Source organism: Chelmon rostratus, chromosome 1, assembly GCF_017976325.1.
Source record: "Chelmon rostratus isolate fCheRos1 chromosome 1, fCheRos1.pri, whole genome shotgun sequence".
NCBI classification, from domain to species: domain Eukaryota; kingdom Metazoa; phylum Chordata; class Actinopteri; order Chaetodontiformes; family Chaetodontidae; genus Chelmon; species Chelmon rostratus.
In genome coordinates this window covers 33,492,238-33,512,237 of record NC_055658.1, presented here as the reverse complement: position 1 = coordinate 33,512,237, position 20,000 = coordinate 33,492,238, and the positions used below count along the sequence as shown (strand labels likewise).

Genomic DNA, 20,000 nt, shown 5'->3' with positions numbered 1-20,000 from the left:
AGGGAGTCCTGAGGAGGGACTGACCTCAGGTCTGCTCCCTGTTCGTCCAGCTGTGGCTTCACGCTGTTCTGACCTGTGATCTGCTCATTCATTCCACAGCATCGTGCATCAGCACCGTGCATGCTCTCTGGCTGCTCCCAGGTGGAGGGCGAAGCTAAAGCCGTTAGCTTTCGAGCTGGTTCACTTGCTGGTAATTAGGGATGCACCGAAGTTCTGCCAGCTGAAATCCTGATTGTCAGGAAATGGAAAGATGTGTAACAGACGATTCTCTCATTCTCTGCTTCCAAGCAAAAAGTTCAATTCATAAACAGTAAAATCTTCTTCTCCTAAATTCAGTCTCTAAATCTTCGAATGTGAGCAAACATTACATAAATATTAACCCTGTGACGCCTCACTGACTTTATGAGTCTGATGTTTATGCACTGATAAACATTTCAATGGATTCATCAGAAAAGTAAAAAGTAAACAGACTTTACGTCAAAGACATGTTTGTTTCCTGTTTGTGGAGAAACAGCCTGCAGTTACCACGCGTGGCCACAGTGGCCGCTGTCGAGTGAAGGTAACGCAGTTTTCCATAAAGGTGGAAAGATGTGAACTAGAATGACGACGACTGTCTGAAAACGCTCCACAAGTCACTGGATGAATGTCCAGAAAATATATTTGACATTTCTAATTTGCATATTTAATGATCAAAGTGCACTTAGTGACAGAACACATTTTGTCTTTTTGTTAAAGTAACAGAGTAGTTCATGAAAAAACAGCAAACATGTGACTAAATCCTGATCTTTGTTCAGAAAACTCAGCAGGTCACTTGTTTCTGGGACCAGATTTCGTTGTCGTACAGAAACAAACTCAGACTGGAAACTGAAAACAGAACTTCCACTGCAGAGATAATAATGATAACAGGTCATAAATGTCGCGTTTCTGTAATACTGTGGAATAAAGAAACAGGAAACTGGTTTGTTCCAGCACTCGATCTCGGTGCATCCCTACTGTTAATGGGTCATGAATGCTCCACTGCTGCCTCCTGATTGGCTAATCACTGTGCTAATCGCATGTTGTTTTTCTTTCTTTCTTGCACTCTCACCACTTCCTGCCTGCTCCACCCCTCCACCCATCTGCCACGCTGCTGTGTTGTTTCCTGCTCTGTGTTTTTTTTATGGAATGAACCTTTATCGGGCTGCGGCGCTCCGCTGGTCGTATCCCCGCGCTCTCATTGGCCGACTCTGCCGTCATGTCTAACGGTGCATGACCAATCGCAGCCCAACCGGCGGTTTTTCATCCCGCCCCAGTCCCCAGACCTGTGTCAGTCCCCCAACTGCAGCCCCACCCACTCCCCCGAGGTCCGCCTTAACGGGGTGGGGCCACGCACGCCCAACTCCTACCAGCCAAAGATGGGGTCTCCCCTCATGCACCCCCGCACTCAGACCCTCCCCGCCAAGCCCAAAGTGTCTGAGAAGCCCCTGCAGACCACCAGGTCCAACCCCCTTCCCAACACAGCCCAGACCCCCACCACCCCCAAATCTGAGCCCACCACGCCCTGCCAGCCTCTGGCTCCCTGCATCCCCAACAGCCCCCGAGTGAGACGCCACCCCCCGCTCACCGTCCCTCCCAAGCTCTCCATCCCGCTCTCCCCCGTGCCTCCTATGTCGCCCCGCCGTCGGCACCACCTCCACCCTGACCACAACGGCAAATCTGTCCCCATCACGCAGGTGACTCCCCACCCCTCCCCCAGAGGGAGCCCTCTCCCCACCCCTAAAGGCACCCCGGTGCACACGCCCAAGGACAGCCCGACCGGCACGCCCAGCCCAACGCCGCCGCCCAGCCCCTCCATCGGGGGCATGCCCTGGAGGACACGCCTCAACTCCATCAAGAACAGCTTCCTGGGCTCGCCGCGCTTCCACCGCAGGAAAATGCAAGGTGGGTGGAGGGGGGGTGGGGGTGGGGGGTTCAGATGAACTGAGCCTTCCGGGTGTGATTTATTCAGATCAGATCTTTAAGATTTTATCTGACTCTGATCTCAGCGATGCAGCCGAGTGTGTTTGTGCATCAGTCTGGAGCTCAGGGGGGCGAGCACGAATCACCTCTTTACTCCTAATGGAGATATTTATTTAACGGCCTTATCGCGACACACAGCAGCCTCCAGCCATGTCACATCTGAGATAACGATCTCATTACAGCCGGTGGAAAATTTACCGTTTCCCTCTTTAGAGAGTTTCTCTGCAGCCGATTTGATTTGCTGTGAAATCCCTCCAGACAAACTGAGCCCAGATAATCTCATTTATATTTACTGTATATCTGTGGAACGACTGAAGCGTCTCTGCGAGCACAGTTTCCACACGTGACACCCGAAGACACATCTTAACTCTGTGACCTTTGACCTGTATGTCCGCAGTTCCCACCCAGGAAGACATGTCCAGTCTGACTCCAGACTCGTCTCCAGAGTGAGTAACGCCTTCATTTAACCGACATATAATCCATAAACACACGTTCGAGCATGCTGTGCTGCAACATGCTAGCAGGCTAAGTGGTTGTAGCTTTTCATTGTTCACTTCCTTGCAGGACTCGTTCATATTTAGAAAGAACTAAATAACTCGAATTGATCTGTGTGCATTTTAGTTACAATAATAACAAGCTCAATAATCCAAAGAGAGAGTCCCTCCATAAAAGATGTTTGCAGCGTATTTATTTATTTCAAAGTCTGTGAAAATCAGTAAATAATATAGAAATGTTAACCAACTCTCGTTTGTGGAAGTCCAGATTGAAGTTCGTCTCCTGTGTCAGACTGTTTCAGTAGAGAAGTGAAACTAACGTCAGCAGCGCCTCCTGCTGTCCAGGAGGCTTCAGCTCGCTCTGCGGCAGCTTTTGTCAAAACGTCTTCAGATGGTCAAACACAGCTGATGTCTGTCCCGTCCCTCCCCGCAGACTGGCTAAGAAGTCCTGGTTCGGTAACTTCATCAACCTGGAGAAGGAGGAGCAGATCTTCATCGTGATCCGAGACAAACCTCTCAGCTCCATCAAGGCGGACATCGTCCACGCCTTCCTCTCCGTGAGTCTCCTCCTCTCTGCTCCTCTTAGATCCTTAAACTTAGACCTGTTCCTCTGATTGGCTGGTGCCTGGTTCAGGTTAGAAGAAATGTCTGAGCCAATCAGAGCAGAGCAGGGCGGGTCTTTGCTGGAGTGCTCTTAACTTTTTCTTTAACTCTGCTGCTGACAACGAGCTGCTCACCTGACGAGCTTTTCTCCAAAACACTTCAGAGTGACTGTAGCTTTGTGTCGTCAGTACATGTGTCCACTGCTGGACACAGCATCACGTGTCCTCTGGTGGACAGCAGCATCACGTGTCCTCTGCTGGACGCAGCATCACGTGTCCTCTGGTGGACAGCAGCATCGCGTGTCCTCTGCTAGACGCAGCATCATGTGTCCTCTGGTGGATGCAGCATCACATGTCCTCTGGTGGTCTCCTTCCGCTGCTGTCACTGTCTCTGTCTCTCTCTCTCTGTCTCTCTCTCTCTGTCTCCGTCCTCGCTGCTGACTGTGTCTCTGTCCTCTCTCAGATTCCCAGTCTGAGCCACAGCGTCATCTCTCAGACCAGTTTCCGGGCGGAGTACAAGTCCACAGCCGGTCCGACGGTTTTCCAGAAGCCGGTGAAGTTCCAGGTGGACATCACCTACACCGAGAGCACCGGCGCCACCAAGGACAACGGCATCTACTCCGTCACCTTCACCCTGCTCTCAGGTAACACAGCACATGCTGAACTTGATCTGTTGAGGTTTCCCATAGGTGAGTCACACTGAACCGATCAACCAATTAATCAATTAGCCGACAGAAAGTTAATTGATAACAATTTTACTAATCAATTACTTTGGCTTTCCTTCCGTCTTTGGGTTTTCACTTCCTGGAAACTTTTGTGGGTTTTCTGTAAATCAGATGCTGCACCTGAGTCACTAAAGTTTGTTTTTTTTGTACACCTTGTGGAAGTCAACGAGTGACTCTTGAAACGCACCATAAATTATTTCTTACCTGTAAATCCCCAAAGCAGAGCTCACTGCCAGCCTGAGGTTTGAGGTTCTGAACCCCCGGGTTCAGCTCCGGTGTCACAGTCACATGTTTCAGATCACGCTGTCACATGTGTGTTCGTGTTAGTGGGCTTCCTGCGTCCTGCCTCAACTCCACCACATCATGAATGTTTCATCTGTCACCTCAGTCTGAGCAGGCTGGACACGACATGTCCATCACACCTCAACACGAGGTCTCATTAATCTCATCAAACTTCTCCTTTTGCCTTAACTTTATTACTTAATTATCGTCTTTAATGAACAAAGAAACAAAAATCAGTTTAATCATTCGGATGAGATTTTTCTCATCATCAGACGAGCATCAAAACCAGCAGAACTCCACGAGTGTCGTGTTAAAGTCTGAACTGACGCCGTCAGACATTAGAAAAGCAGCAGAAGTGTCTCAGACCTGGTGAGAAGCTGTAGGGAGCGCCCCCCACTTCCTGAAGTCACCAATTAAAGCTTTAAAACCCTCATCAGCTTCCTCATGACTCCACTTGTCCTGTGAGCCTCATCCTCATCACATATTCTGCTTTCACCTGGAGATTCATCAGGTTTTACAAAAAGGCTGCAGCTCTGCCTGCAGAAAGTGTCTCATCCTTAAACTTAGACCTGTTCCTCTGATTGGCTGGTACTTGGTTAAGGTCAGAGCCAATCAGAGGCAGAGCATATCATAGTAACCTTCTGTGTTAGCAGGAAGTGTTTAAAGCCTGAAGTACGTTCAGTGAGTTACTGTATGGATCTTTGGGATGGAAATAATGACTCCTTGTATTAAACTGCATCAGTTTATGAAAAGTTGGATCTTCTCCATTAAACCTTCACAGCCAGTTAGGGCCAGCGTTTGTTTATGTGTTTGTGAAGTTCTGCTACACCTTCTCTGTTGGTTTGTTTGGTCCTGTCTGTGACGTCTGTTGCTGCTCAGCTCTCAGTTTCAGACAGATGAAGCTTCTCAGTCTTACAGCGCTCGTACTGTTTGTGTGGACTGCGGTCCATCCCAGTGAGAAGAGAGCGTGGCGACTGACTCCAGAGCAGCTCCAAACCGTCAGGAACCCTAACGAAGCTCCTTCCTTCCTGTCAGGTCCCAGCCGACGTTTCAAGCGTGTGGTGGAGACCATCCAGGCCCAGCTGCTGAGCTCCAACGACCAGCCCGGCATCCAGCCCCAGATCTCTGGTAAGTGGAGTCCCCCGCCACCCGACCACGCCTATACCCCCACCCTTCCTCCTCCTCCTCCTCCTCCTCCTCCTCCTCCTCACAGCCTCCCTCCTTCCCTCTTGGCATCCTGGCACTCCTCACAGCACAGCCACGCCCGCGGCTCGGCTCGGCTCGGCTCGGCACACTGCTTTTAGCACACGACATCTCCACGTGCATGTCCCTGCCACATACCATGGCGTGCACACGCACACACACACACACAAACACAGGACATGGCTCCACCTGTACCGGGGCTGATCGTACCCGACGTCTGACTCAGCAGAAAAACTGTCGCTCAGGGAAACGGACGTTCACGGCTGCACACGTGTGGATTCAGCTGCTACGGTCGAACATTTAGGTGTTTCTGTCTGAACGAGGGAGAAAAGTGTCAAGCTTTCAGAATACACTCATACTTTTTAGTATAAAGTGACACATAAACACACAGATCTGTGAAGTCTGGTGGATGTGATTGGATGTTTCGGGCTGCCTATAGACAGATGGACGGTTCTGAGAATATGGAAGAAAAGAGAGTGATTGTGTGTCTCTGTCGGTTCTGTTTGTTAGTGTGTCGCTGTAGTATTTCTGTGGTTTCTGTGGTTATTTACTTGATAATGGTCCCCTCTGGTGGTGAAGCATGGTAACTACAACCCATCCTCACAGCTGCCTGCAGGGAACTGACATGTTACTGGGAGAGAACCAGTCACCTCCTCAGCTCCCACTACAGTGTGCCAGATGTAAAGCCTGCAGTCTTTACACCGATAGTTTGGATTTTTTTAACTGAGACTAAAAGTCCTGACCTCTGACCTCCAGACAGACAGGGGCTCCAAAACAGCAAATACAGCAGCAGAAATCACCGTCATGACAATAATTTCTGTCCGAAGTCTTATTTTCTTTAAGTGCAGTGAGATCATTTTAACTCTTAGCTCTGTGCATAATTTGACCTTATTTCCTGTTCTGTGAACCGAAGACAACAACACTTCCTGTATGTGCATCACCTTTCAGTATATTCCAATGTGATGACAGTCGAAGCAGCTTTACTGTCAAACAGGAAATGCTGACGGTGCTTTTTCTGTCCTGTGCAGAAATATTCATTATTCATTCGTCTCAAAGCCTTTAAGGGTCGATACTGACGGCGTGCGACCCTGAAACGCTGCTGAGAGGAGCTTTATTTTGTTTTGTGAGCAAAAGGAAGAAAAAGATGTTTCCACACCGAGGATCCTGTAGTTAAACTCCACCTGCCTCACCGAGGATCCTGTAGTTAAACTCCACCCTCCTCACTGAGGATCCTGTAGTTAAACTCCACCCGCCTCACCGAGGATCCTGTAGTTAAACTCCACCCACCTCACTGAGGATCCTGTAGTTAAACTCCACCCGCCTCACTGAGGATCCTGTAGTTAAACTCCACCTGCCTCACCGAGGATCCTGTAGTTAAACTCCACCCGCCTCACTGAGGATCCTGTAGTTAAACTCCACCCGCCTCACTGAGGATCCTGTAGTTAAACTCCACCCTCTTCACTGAGGATCCTGTAGTTAAACTCCACCTGCCTCACCGAGGATCCTGTAGTTAAACTCCACCCGCCTCACTGAGGACCCTGTAGTTAAACTCCACCCCCCTCACTGAGGATCCTGTAGTTAAACTCCACCTGCCTCACTGAGGATCCTGTAGTTAAACTCCACCCACCTCTGTGAGGATCCTGTGGTTAAACTCCACCCGCCTCACTGAGGATCCTGTAGTTAAACTCCACCCCCCTCACTGAGGATCCTGTAGTTAAACTCCACCCCCCTCACTGAGGATCCTGTAGTTATACTCCACCCTCCTCTCAGCCTCATTAGCTGCTGCACATTTCTGTTTTGTGAGTCTTGGTTTAGCTGGACGAACTACAGGAGTCACGTTCAGCTGAGCTCCAAAAATCCAAACTATCACTCAAACACGATGAACCAGTAGTACCAGTCTGGCCAGTCACTGCCGCAGATGGGAACTGTTATCAGGCACTGTACGCACGTCAGTCACCCCCACCGCGTGGATGTGCCGATAACCCACATCTCCACCTCTTACCTGCTCTGTCTCTGCCTCCTCTGGCCTGCTCTCCATGCCACCCTGCTTCCTGTCATTCGCAGCTTTACTCTGATGCCTCTTGGATGGACTGAATGACCCGCATGCTGAATGAGAGGCCGGTCCAGAACCATCGGCACACACCGAGTCTGGCCTCTGTGTGCCGATGGGTCTGGGTGTGCCGCCTGTCGCACGCAGTCGTGGCACCGATGCACTGGAATGACAGCATGCGCCGCTGATCGTCGCGGCGACTAACTGATGAGCGAGCGAACAAACACAGTCTGTGTTTGCTGATCTGCTTCACAGCCTGAAAATGTGCATGTTTGATGAAACTGAACACTAACAGCTCTACACCTGATGGTCTGTGTGTCAGCGTGAGCTCGTGTGTTTCTGTTTTACCTGTGTGGATGCAGTAACACACGGCTTTTAAAGGGTAACGTCTGCCACAGTCAATGTTCAGCCTCCCAGAGTCTCCTGTCTAAACATCTGGTTAATTTTTCCTGCTTTTAACTCTGAAATATTTGCCAAGTATCTTAAATAGCTCCAATAATGATCTCTGCCCACCTCTCCTGGCTGCTGTCTTATGCCAGACTGTGATGTTTGATGTGCATTAGCATCATTAGCTGATAGCAGCCCAAATGCTGCAATCTGGAGTCTGAAGTCTGGAGTTTAAACTTGTACAAACTGTTATTCTATTGTTCGAGAAGGTTTATCACCATTTTCAGCGTTTAGTGAGCTGATTCCAGTCTTTGCTCCTGGCAGACGGTCGGCTCTGTCACGTCAGCTGCAGCTACAGTAGTTAGCATACGTGAATATACCTGGCTGCTGTGTGGTCAGTAGTTAATATACGTGAATATACCCGGCTGCTGTGAGGTCGGTAGTTAATGTACGTGAATATACCCGGCTGCTGCGTGGTCGGTAGTTAATGTACGTGAATATACCCGGCTGCTGCGTGGTCGGTAGTTAATGTACGTGAATATACCCGGCTGCTGCGTGGTCGGTAGTTAATGTACGTGAATATCGGTAGTTAATGTACGTGAATATACCCGGCTGCTGCGTGGTCGGTAGTTAATGTACGTGTATATACCCGGCTGCTGCGTGGTCGGTAGTTAATGTACGTGTATATACCTGGCTGCTGCGTGGTCGGTAGTTAATGTACGTGAATATACCCGGCTGCTGCGTGGTCGGTAGTTAATGTACGTGAATATCGGTAGTTAATATACGTGAATATACCTGGCTCCTGTGAGGTCGGTAGTTAATATACGTGAATATCGGTAGTTAATATACGTGAATATACCTGGCTGCTGTGAGGTCAGTAGTTAATATACGTGAATATCGGTAGTTAATATACGTGAATATACCAGGCTGCTGCGTGGTCGGTAGTTAATATACATGAATATCGGTAGTTAATATACGTGAATATACCTGGCTGCTGTGAGGTCGGTAGTTAATATACGTGAATATTGGTAGTTAATATACGTGAATATACCTGGCTGCTGTGAGGTCGGTAGTTAATATACGTGAATATACCTGGCTGCTGCGTGGTCGGTAGTTAATGTACGTGAATATACCCGGCTGCTGCGTGGTCGGTAGTTAATATACGTGAATATACCTGGCTGCTGTGAGGTCGGTAGTTAATATACGTGAATATACCTGGCTGCTGTGAGGTCGGTAGTTAATATACGTGAATATACCTGGCTGCTGTGAGGTCGGTAGTTAATATACGTGAATATCGGTAGTTACTATACGTGAATATACCTGGCTGCTGTGAGGTCGGTAGTTAATATACGTGAATATACCTGGCTGCTGTGAGGTCGGTAGTTAATATACGTGAATATCGGTAGTTAATATACGTGAATATACCCGGCTGCTGCGTGGTCGGTAGTTAATGTACGTGAATATACCCGGCTGCTGCGTGGTCGGTAGTTAATGTACGTGAATATCGGTAGTTAATGTACGTGAATATACCCGGCTGCTGCGTGGTCGGTAGTTAATGTACGTGTATATACCCGGCTGCTGCGTGGTCGGTAGTTAATGTACGTGTATATACCTGGCTGCTGCGTGGTCGGTAGTTAATGTACGTGAATATACCCGGCTGCTGCGTGGTCGGTAGTTAATGTACGTGAATATCGGTAGTTAATATACGTGAATATACCTGGCTCCTGTGAGGTCGGTAGTTAATATACGTGAATATCGGTAGTTAATATACGTGAATATACCTGGCTGCTGTGAGGTCAGTAGTTAATATACGTGAATATCGGTAGTTAATATACGTGAATATACCAGGCTGCTGCGTGGTCGGTAGTTAATATACATGAATATCGGTAGTTAATATACGTGAATATACCTGGCTGCTGTGAGGTCGGTAGTTAATATACGTGAATATTGGTAGTTAATATACGTGAATATACCTGGCTGCTGTGAGGTCGGTAGTTAATATACGTGAATATACCTGGCTGCTGCGTGGTCGGTAGTTAATGTACGTGAATATACCCGGCTGCTGCGTGGTCGGTAGTTAATATACGTGAATATACCTGGCTGCTGTGAGGTCGGTAGTTAATATACGTGAATATACCTGGCTGCTGTGAGGTCGGTAGTTAATATACGTGAATATACCTGGCTGCTGTGAGGTCGGTAGTTAATATACGTGAATATCGGTAGTTACTATACGTGAATATACCTGGCTGCTGTGAGGTCGGTAGTTAATATACGTGAATATACCTGGCTGCTGTGAGGTCGGTAGTTAATATACGTGAATATCGGTAGTTAATATACGTGAATATACCCGGCTGCTGCGTGGTCGGTAGTTAATATACGTGAATATACCTGGCTGCTGTGAGGTCGGTAGTTAATATACGTGAATATCGGTAGTTAATATACATGAATATACCCGGCTGCTGTGCTCTGTGACTCCTGTCAGATCGTTTGTGAAAGATGTCGAATCATCACCCCGACATCCTGAACTAAACTGTGTCGCTCTGTGTGACGTTAGTTTGACAAACACCCTCACTGAGTTTCCACCCAGCGTTTGTTGGTGGTGGCTCTGCAGGCTGTGAGCGGAGACCAGTTCAGGTCTGTCAGGACTCTGACCTTTAGACAGCGACGGGACTCTGGAGCTGAACGTTCGCCGTGTTTGGACTCGGCCTTTAAAGCGGCGCTGAGGAGCGCCGCCGTGCTGCCGATGTTTGATGATGAAGCGCTGGGCCTCCGTGAGTCGGTCGGTGTTTCTCACGCTGTCCTCTGCTCTCAGATGGCTCTCAGCGCTCAGCTTCGCCCGGTAAATCCTCCAAGCGTGGTAAGACCCAGAGCAGCCGGGAGCCGCCAGCAAAACACCCTCACTCTGGCTTTTAACACACACCTGCAGCGTCCTGTCACAACACAGCCTGTGTGCACTAACTCGTGTGTGTGTGCTGTAGAAATGTTCAATAAAAAGGGAAAAAAATTTAGTTGTGCTTTAAATTCTTTAATTTAAAATTGACACTTTCTAGAAAACTGACCAGAACAGACTGAAATGCAGCACGTTTTCATTCATGAATAAAAGCTAAACAATAAGACAATAATTAAGTGTGAGTGGTGTGAGTTATCGCCATGACAACCGAGATAACAGCATCCAGACTGACCAGGCTGAAAGTGTTAATACATTTGGTTCTGTGTTAAGATGAACAACTCACATTAACAGATTTTCATTATCAATTAATCTGTTAATTATTGTTTTTCTCAATATTTATGATTTTATCAGATCTTAAAGTGACTTTCTTGTTCAAAGAAATTCAATTTATTATCACATCGGGCAAAGAACAGCAGCAAATTCTCACATTTGAGAGGCTGGAATTGATTCTCAGAGTTCAGACTAATCGATAAAGCTCAATTTGACTCTTTGATCTCAGACCCAGCAGCTGTTTGTAGGGAAGAGTTGTTCTTTAAATAAGACAGATTTCAGTGTGTGTGTGTGTGTGTGTGTGTGTGCGGCTGTTAACTGACCTGAGTAACCCCCCTGCATGGTAAAGCTTGACACGGGTTCGTCCCCCCTCCCTCCTCATTAACTTTCCATATTTGAACTGGAACAAAGCGAGCACAGCAGAGATGTGGACGAGGACCGATGGTAAGTTTTCACTGGTCGTCAGCAGCCAATCAGACAGCTGGATGTTCTCTCAGTGCGGCGACTCACTGTTGGAGCACTAACCCTGACTGTGGATTAACGTGTGCACTGTGCTGACCGCCGCATGTCTCTGTTCACCCACGACTGTTTGAAAGCACTTAACAAAAAGCCTTTGTCCTAACAGATGGATGTTGGATGTTGTTGTGATGGATGTTGATACGATGGAGAGTTAACAGGAGCTTTGGAGGACACTCGAACAGAGGAATCACAGATTTCTGCAGTAAAAGAGGCAGAAGAAGGTGAAACTAAGACTAACTGAGCAGCAGCAGCATAGCTAGCAGCGCTGCTAGCCTGAACGCTAAAGAGTGTGGCAGACTGAGCTGTAGCTGTTAGCCGTTAGCCAGTTAGCAAACTGAAAGCTGATCTTAAGCCTCTCTGGTCTGTCCTCCACCTCCCGTTAGCGCTCCACCTCACAGAGGAGACGGAGACCCGTTTCCCCCGGCGACAGAGTCTCCTTTCCTCCAGCTCCGCTCCCACTCTCATCCCTCCATCACCACCTCCTCCTCCTCCTCCTCCTCTTCCTCTCCTCACGTTAACCTCATTGCTCATCTGTTGTTTGTTCTCTCTCTCTCTGTTTTTTCTTTTCTTCCCGTCTGTGTAGGCAGCCCGTTGAGTAACTTCTTTGACGTAATTAAACAGCTTTTTTCAGACGAGAAGAACATCCAAGCGTCCCACTCCCCCGGCGCCCCCGCCACGCCTAGCTCCCCCGCCAAGCATGCCCCCGGCAGCAAGCCCAACCAGCCCCCGCCCAATGACTCTAAATGCCCCCCCGGCAAAGACAAAACAAAGATGGCCGCCAGCAGCAGGACGCAGGAACAACCTTAAGGAGCGGTAGCGGTGCATGAGTAGAGCAGCGGTTATCAGGTCGTTAGCAGAGACGGACAGAGCTGCGACTTTCGCTACGATCACAACAAATCTACTTTTTGCCAATAACTTTTGTACTGTATGATGGGAATGGCTTTCACTTTAAGAGTTGATCAGTATTTTACAATAAGTAGCAAATGTAGCTTTGTTGTCCCTACCTTCTGTCCCTCTGTGTCCTCGGGGGTCTTTCGGTGGGTGTGTGTCCTCCTCACGTGTGTGATGGCTTGACTTGTCTCTGCCACCAGGGATCATCCATAATAACTATTAACCTCGGCGGCCCCTCGAGACCCGCCACCGCCAAGAGAGTCCGAAACTGAAGAAAAGACAGAGGACCCCCTCCCCTCCGATCCCCTCCCCCGCCTCACTTTACGCCCTCCCACCTCCGAGTCCCGCCTCCGGCCCCGCCAGACCAAACAGACACGTCTCCGAAGAGTTTTAAAAAGAAGAAAAAAAGCCTTAAAGACAGTGATGTTTGTCCGCACACACACGCGCACACACACACACACACACACGAACACGCACACACACACACCTTTTTCTTCTCATGTACATATGAACACATTCTGTACGTACTCCTCGACATGACACGACTTCTCTGCGGGATGTAATGACTTGCACACGCTGACAAACAGGAAGTGGGAGCGGTGGAGGCGGCGGCGGATGGACGGACGGATGGACGAACACTGGCTGGATTGTAATTCTTTTTCATGTCGTCTTTCTTTGTGAGCGGCGGGGTTTTAGAGCTCGCTCTGTGATCTCTCTGCAGTTTAAAGTTCGATGGGGGGGGCTAACGAATGATCTCTTCTGTTGTACAGATGAAACGATGCTCCGTGTGTACAGAACGTGTAGTCGTGACATCATGTTTTAGACTCGTGTTGCCATGTTTTGTTCTGTATGTCTGTACAGGCCTGGTCACACCAGCGCGTCACAGTGAAATCAACTCGTTCCAATGGAATCGCTGCCGCGAGTGGATCCGCTCACGGGCCTGAAGGAAATCTGTTCAAATCGTTCACGCTAACTTCATGGCTGACCAATAAGAAGCTACGCTGCAGAAATGTAGCTCGTTAGCGGTTAGCTTGTCAGTCGAAACCGTAAACGTGTTGCCATGTTGCTGCTAACGTGATAATAAGCTCACGGTTAGCGAGCTAGCCGGGAGGAAACAGGAAGCAGCTGGTCAGTGCTGGGACTGGATGACGTTAGCTCCCGCCGGCTAACGCGTGATCTCACCAGCTCAATAATGTTTTGCTGTGCGTGTCGTCCCTGCTGTGACCAGGCCTCATCTACGACATGTCTGCTTTTCCTTTTGCACTTTTGACGAGTGAATCAGATCCGGGTTCAGTTCCATGTCAGCGCATTTTTAATTTTCACTATAATTTTTTTACGATATTGAACTGCTGTGTATATTTTTGTACTTTATTGTATTATGCCATTTTTGTTATTAATTTATTCTGCGTTATTTATATGAAAGATGTAGAGAATGTTTCTTAACGTCAAATTATTTAAGGATATTTTTCTCATGTTTAAGTTATTTGGTCGTCTCAAAGCGTTTGTGAGCGTCGGTTCCTTTTTGACGAGAGAAACCTGTAATATACGTTTGGAAAATGATTTACTGTAATTTAAGAATGTAGACGTAGCCTCCTCGAGAGGAACAAACCCTTCGTTGATAACTGTCGGCTCCTTCCTCCCTCCGTGTTCGATGACTCAGATCTCACCAGACGCTCGTTCTGTAAATAAGCCGAGTTTACTGACAAGCTTATTTAAAAAAACAAGGGATTCCTTCTCTGAGCTTTGACCTCATACGGTCGTTTGCATGTTCGGCATTCGTCTTTTCTTTGCATGTCGTCGTTGGAATCGTTCTCCCGTTCCCTTTTTCTCGCCACACTTCTTTACGTATTTATGTTCTTTATGTGCTTTTGTTTCGGATTCTTTTGGAGCTTTTTGGTTTCCTCGCCGTCCTCTCGCCCTCTCCCCTCTTCTCTCTTACTGTGGACTCACAGTAACCGTGCAATGCATCCTCCTTACTCATTCTCTCAAAGAGGGGCCTCTCTGCCGCTCGCCGGCTGGGTGGGCGTCGGCTTATCGGAGAGAAAAATTAAAGCAATACCTTTCATTGTTGGCTTTCCTCTTTTTCTACTGGGGGAATCCAGAGCACACAGGATGGACTCGGAGCGCTACTTCAGAGCAGGATAACCACTGGCAATGTATTCCCTTGTGATGTTACTGTGAACAACTTCAGTGCTAAAGGAAATAAATCTGTTGACTTTGGAGCCGGTGCACATTTCTGGGGGGTTATTAAGACGTTTATTGACAAAAATCTGTACATATTTGACACAATCAGAGCTGGTTTTCCATTACAGACACCTTCCCTCCGTACCGTCGCCCAAACAGTGCCCGTCCAGTCGTAGCTTAGCAACCAGAACCACTGAGCCAACATGTTTCTCTGCTCTCACATTAGCCACTGATGTTAGCATGTCCAGCTAATATGACTCACACACAGAAGTACTCTAACATTACTTTAAAGGCCGAGCATTAGCATAGCATTAGCATATTAGCATTATATTCTTTTACGGAGGTTACATCAGAAACAGCCCACTGAGGACAACCATCACGCTACATTAGCTTTGTTACATTAAGTAAATGAACAAACCACATCCTCTTCATCGCTCACCTGTGCTGCTTGTCCAGGTGTGTTTTTATATAACGAGCACCTGAACTTTGTTTTATTGATAATTCTACACGATAATACTGCAGCTAACGAGCCTTAAAGGATAACTTTCATTTTTTACAACCTGGACCTTATTTGAAGCATAAATACGACCATTTACTCACCCAGACAACTTTGGTGGCATTTGGAGTCGTTTTGAAGAAATTAGCCCCAGAGGAGCGGCGCGTATATCCGTATAATGCGAGTACTCGGGGCATCCATGCGCAGCCTCTATATAACACATAATCTGCAGAAACTCGTTCATATTCCAATATTTTGTTCTGATATGCTGGTGCTATTCCCCTCTGAGCCGGCGGTGGCATGTTATCAACATCCGGCGTCTCTAGACAACTACCTCTGACGTGGATGATGTCATTACCGAACGCCGGGCGCTGCGAGCAGCCAGCCACAACACGGCTGACTCTGCGGCGGTCGGCTACGAATACGCAATAACGAACCACAGCTGTGCCAAACTACAGCTAAACTAGCCGACCGCCGGCTCAGAGGGGAATAGCAGCAGCATATCAGAACTAAATATTGGAATATGAACGAGTTTCTGCAGATTATGCGTTATATAGAGGCTGCGCATGGATGCCCCGAGTACTCGCATTATACGGATATACGCGCCGCTCCTCTGGGGCTAATTTCTTCAAAACGACTCCAAATGCCACCAAAGTTGTCTGGGGGAGTAAATGGGCGTATTTAATGCTACAAATAAGGTCCAGGTTGTAAAAAACCAAAGTTATCCTTTAAGCAGCGCCGCATGTCTCCTTCATGGTTCATTAACTGGTTTGTTTTTTTCTGTCAGCTTCAGCCTTTCAGCTTTGAACGTCATGAGTTTGATAAAACTGAATTCTTTCCTCCACATTATATTTACTGTTATACATTCGATATATTCTACAAACCGTACCATCTACAGAAATCAACTAATAAAATTCAAAGACGACATGATGGTTAAACAAACATACTGACGAAGAGGAGCAGCAGAAACGTTTCTCTGCAGCAGCTTGAAGAGGTGAGTGAACACCTGCCTGCCGACGTGTTGCTGTGATTCGACTGGACTCTGATCTGTACAGGTGATACATGACCTACAGTGAACTCTAACAGAAGGCTCGTGGTGAAATGGCTTTTAAAGTTTCCAGAGTCCAGACACAAGTGAAGCCTCAGTGACATCAAGTCTCTCAATGAATGACCTCATGGGTTAAAACTGATTGATCGAGGTCATCACCTGTCAGGATTAATCCATAGGATGGGTGTGTTCTACTCTTCCTCAGAAGATGAAGGTAAAACAGTTTATGGCTACTTTTCCCGAACACACATACCAGTGTGGCTGCGTTCTGTCTACTCCCGACACGCAGGGTGGAGGCCGGACAGTCTGCGGATCAGCGTCGCCTCCAGAACCCTCAGGAGGGCCGGCGGGTCCCGGTCCCGGGCGCTCGTCCCCGGGCACAGCGGCTCCTGACCCGCGGCGCCCAGCAGCAGGCGGTGGAAGTCCTCCTGGTCCAGGAGCCGGTCCATGTTCTGCAGGAAGAATCCTTCACAAAACCTGCAGAGTTCAGCTCCTCCGTGGTGCTGCGAATAAAAACACACGATTTTAGATTTCTGACACATCACTAAGAATATTTAACAGGTTTTTACAGGATCTGTCCAACAAAACTCAACTAAACACTCCCAGTGACTTTATTCACACCTGCTGTTTGACTCATGACCTCGAAATGATGATGATGAGTCGTTGGTGTGAAACAGAGCGTGTTCAAGCAGCTGAGTTTAGAAATCACTGCAGGAGGATGTGTTAAAGTCTGTGGAGCAGCTTTATAATGAACACATCAGGTCTTTCTACTGAATTCTCAGGAAACAGCTGGAGACAGAACAACATTTACTGAACACATTCAAACACGGACAGCGTGATGAGTCCTGACGGTGTTAATCAGCACCTCCTCCCGCGTTGTCGTACCTTTGCCGTCCGGTAGATGCCGACGGCGGCGTCCACGCTCACGCTTCGCGACAGCTTCGTCTCGCAGCATCTCTGCAGACCTCTGAGCTGGAAGTACGACGCCGCAGGCAGCAGCTGCCGAGACGGGCAAAAAATTTAAATATTAGCTTTAGGTGACAAGAAAACAGCCTGTTAGGAACTGCTCTGCACACCTCTGAGAAACAGATGAAAACACTGATGTATGAGAGTGTCTGAGTATTATGGGCTGTCTGGAGAATAATGATTAATGTAAATCCACGTGCTGCACCTGCAGCAGGTGAGTTTGTACCTTCGTGGCTTCAGAGAGTGAGACAGTCAGACCTTCTGTTCCTCCACAGTACAGAGACTTCATCATCAGCTGCAGAGACAGACAGACGTCAGCATCCACCCGCTGACGGAGCAGGCGGTCACGTTAACACCACAGCACGGACGGCAAACGTGCGTCTCACCTGGAACGTGCCGTAGGTCACGTGACTGATGTGGACGACGCCGTCGGGGGAATCGCGGAGCATCCGTCGAAAGCTGACATCAGAACACGAGAGCGACTTTAACAACGAGAACATTTCATCTTCATCTCCTTCATGTTTCCTCCAGTTTCTAAATGTACGAATTTATTATCGTGTAAAAAAATATAAAAACACTTTATGATCCATTTACCTAAACACCACGAGTGAAGATGATACGAAGCTTCTTCCTCATCACTATTTTTACATCTTATCAAAGTTTCTCCTTTAGTCAGCAAAAATCAGACAATACTAAAAATAAGAGAATAATATTTTTAAGAATAGAAAACAGAATCAAAGGCTGAACATCTGGATGTTTATGACGTTTTAATGGATTTATACTCTCTTTGCATTTCCTTCACTTTTATCCTTTATTCCTATTTTGACTCATTTTAGCCTCTAACCTTCGTGTGCGTCTTCCTGAACACAATACAAACAGTTTGACATGAACAGCAGTCATGACTGAAGAGATCAGACCGTTCAGACGCCGACATCAGCAGCACCCGGTGAGCGAAGAACGGACGCCCGTCCACCACGAACGTCACGTCTGACATCTCCTGGCTGTTCAGGAACTGAATGTCTGAGGACAGAGACAAGCACGCGGTCCTTCAGGTGTTCACCCGCAGCAGGTTGTCACATGACAGCAGCGGTTACTTACCGAGCTGCGTGGACAGAGTGACGTCCACGGGCGGGACGGCAGGAACAGGAGAGCTGCCGTACAGGTGAGAAAACACGGACGCCAGCCGCTTGGTTACCACGTAGTCCTGCAGAGGAAGAGGAAGAGCAACGTGAAGCTCAGACCGCAGGCTGGTCAGGTTCACGCTCAGACCCTAAAGGAGGACTCGTGGACTCGTGGACTCACGGGACGCCGACAGTTTGGCTGAAGCCTCCACACTTTCATGAGGAGTTTGTGACGGTTTGAGAACATGAAGTGAAAACTCGCTGGTTTGAATTATATTTCTGGTCATGAAGTAGCTGGTCGGTTAGAAAGTTAGATCTGTGTGTGCAAACATCACGTGAAGGTCATCACTGACAGCAGCCAAAATTAATTTGAGGTTTTTTTATTGTCATATTAATGATTTGACCTCTGCAGCGAGCAGAGACAGCAGCTAGCTAAACTAGCTGCTAGCCAGCTAGCTACACTGAGCACGTGTTCGCTTCAGCACCGAAACAGCTGACCAACAGCAGTCTGATAGATCAATAGATACTTTATTAATCTCCAAAGAGAAATTTACAAATAATATATAATAATATATATATATGATAAATGATCATCACACTGAAGTTTCACTTCACTGTTCGGCCCGATCGTGTTCATGTTAGCTGCTAGTTCTGTTTGGATGACTTATTTTGCATTCAATAATCAGTGACTGATTTTCAGCTGATATTTTTCATAGCTATAGCCACGTAGCTATCCATGCCTTCTCTTTGCTGTGTCGTTGCTAAGCTAGGCTAAAAGCTTCAGGTTACTGACAGGAAATAAAGCAGACATATAGTAAACATATAGTCACGTAGTCATGCAGCCTCACACTGAGGGTCTCCAGCAGTTGTTGTGTTTGTACCTTGCTGGTCTCTAACATGCTGAACATGAGCGGGACGCCCGCGGAGAGGAGCTCGGGGCTGTAGTCCTCCGTCCTGATGGAGGGGAACTCTGCGAGGAGGGAGACGGTAACCTGGTCCCTGCACAGCTGCTGGGCCGTGCGGAGAGACTCCAGCCAGGTGTGGAGCCTCCAGGGAACACCTGGACGCAGCAGGAAGGTGGAACAAAGCACAGTGTCACAGTTCTGCAGGTTCAGGCTGAATCCTGCTGTTAAACCACGTGCAGTTTCTCCTCTGTGTGAAAACAGCTGCTTATTGTGGCGTCCAGAGGTGATCAGTGACATCCGGGACAAACAAGCTGTGAGCAGCTGATTGGCGGTTTGCATTTCACTGTTAGCATGCTGAGATCCTTTGGGATCTTTTTCAGGAGCGACTTTCAGTATGAAGCAGCGTGACAACTTTGAAAATCACAGAAGAAAAATGTCGTTTTTACTGTTTGTGCTCATTTAATGGAACAGCTGGTTGGTAATTTCCAGCACATTCAAATTAACGGACGTCTCTGGTGTCACGGTTTTCATTTACGGTGCAGAAAAAGAACGACTCCTGCACACGAACAGCTCGACTGTGTTTCTTACAAACATGTAACATGTGACTGGTTTCCATTTCAGACCAATAAAAGCACAAATAAATCTAATTACTGACACAGACGCTCTCGTCCTAACAGAGGTGTTCATGAGCTCACCCATCTCTCTGAGCTCCATGGTAACGTCCAGGTAACCGTGCTCGGCGCTGTAGTAGGCCGCCTGCTGCAGGGCCTTCATCCTGGCCTTGCACAGTCTGGGAACAGGACTCGGGGAGTCAGGAGTTGTTGCACGGTGGTCGGACTCCTCCACTCCTTCGGCCAGGATCTCCTCCAGAGAGAGGATGTCCTCCTTCCTGTGCCGCGGCTGCAGCAG

The 20,000-nt window shown here is 48.0% G+C and overlaps 2 protein-coding genes across 2 annotated transcripts in view; one reads left to right on the top strand and one right to left on the bottom strand.

Moving 5' to 3' along the window:
• The window catches only part of LOC121607413 (serine/threonine-protein kinase BRSK2-like), a 115,347-nt gene extending 103,060 nt beyond the window's left edge, over positions 1 to 12,287 (top strand). The window contains exons 15-20 of the mRNA XM_041938194.1: positions 1,263 to 1,920; positions 2,396 to 2,444; positions 2,926 to 3,049; positions 3,558 to 3,738; positions 5,137 to 5,229; positions 12,064 to 12,287. Of these exons, the coding sequence (XP_041794128.1) occupies positions 1,263 to 1,920; positions 2,396 to 2,444; positions 2,926 to 3,049; positions 3,558 to 3,738; positions 5,137 to 5,229; positions 12,064 to 12,287 (1,329 nt within the window). The remainder of the gene's footprint in view (positions 1 to 1,262; positions 1,921 to 2,395; positions 2,445 to 2,925; positions 3,050 to 3,557; positions 3,739 to 5,136; positions 5,230 to 12,063) is intronic.
• Positions 12,288 to 15,762: 3,475 nt separating this feature from the next.
• LOC121604637 (ankyrin repeat and BTB/POZ domain-containing protein 2-like) overlaps positions 15,763 to 20,000 on the bottom strand; it is a 15,494-nt gene continuing 11,256 nt past the window's right edge. The window contains exons 10-17 of the mRNA XM_041934213.1: positions 19,787 to 20,000; positions 19,068 to 19,246; positions 18,164 to 18,269; positions 17,983 to 18,085; positions 17,452 to 17,524; positions 17,292 to 17,360; positions 16,985 to 17,098; positions 15,763 to 16,602 (exon numbers count right to left, since the gene is read on the bottom strand). The exon at positions 19,787 to 20,000 is cut by the window's right edge and continues 19 nt beyond it. Coding sequence (XP_041790147.1) covers positions 16,372 to 16,602; positions 16,985 to 17,098; positions 17,292 to 17,360; positions 17,452 to 17,524; positions 17,983 to 18,085; positions 18,164 to 18,269; positions 19,068 to 19,246; positions 19,787 to 20,000 — 1,089 coding nt within the window. The 3' untranslated portion in view covers positions 15,763 to 16,371. The remainder of the gene's footprint in view (positions 16,603 to 16,984; positions 17,099 to 17,291; positions 17,361 to 17,451; positions 17,525 to 17,982; positions 18,086 to 18,163; positions 18,270 to 19,067; positions 19,247 to 19,786) is intronic.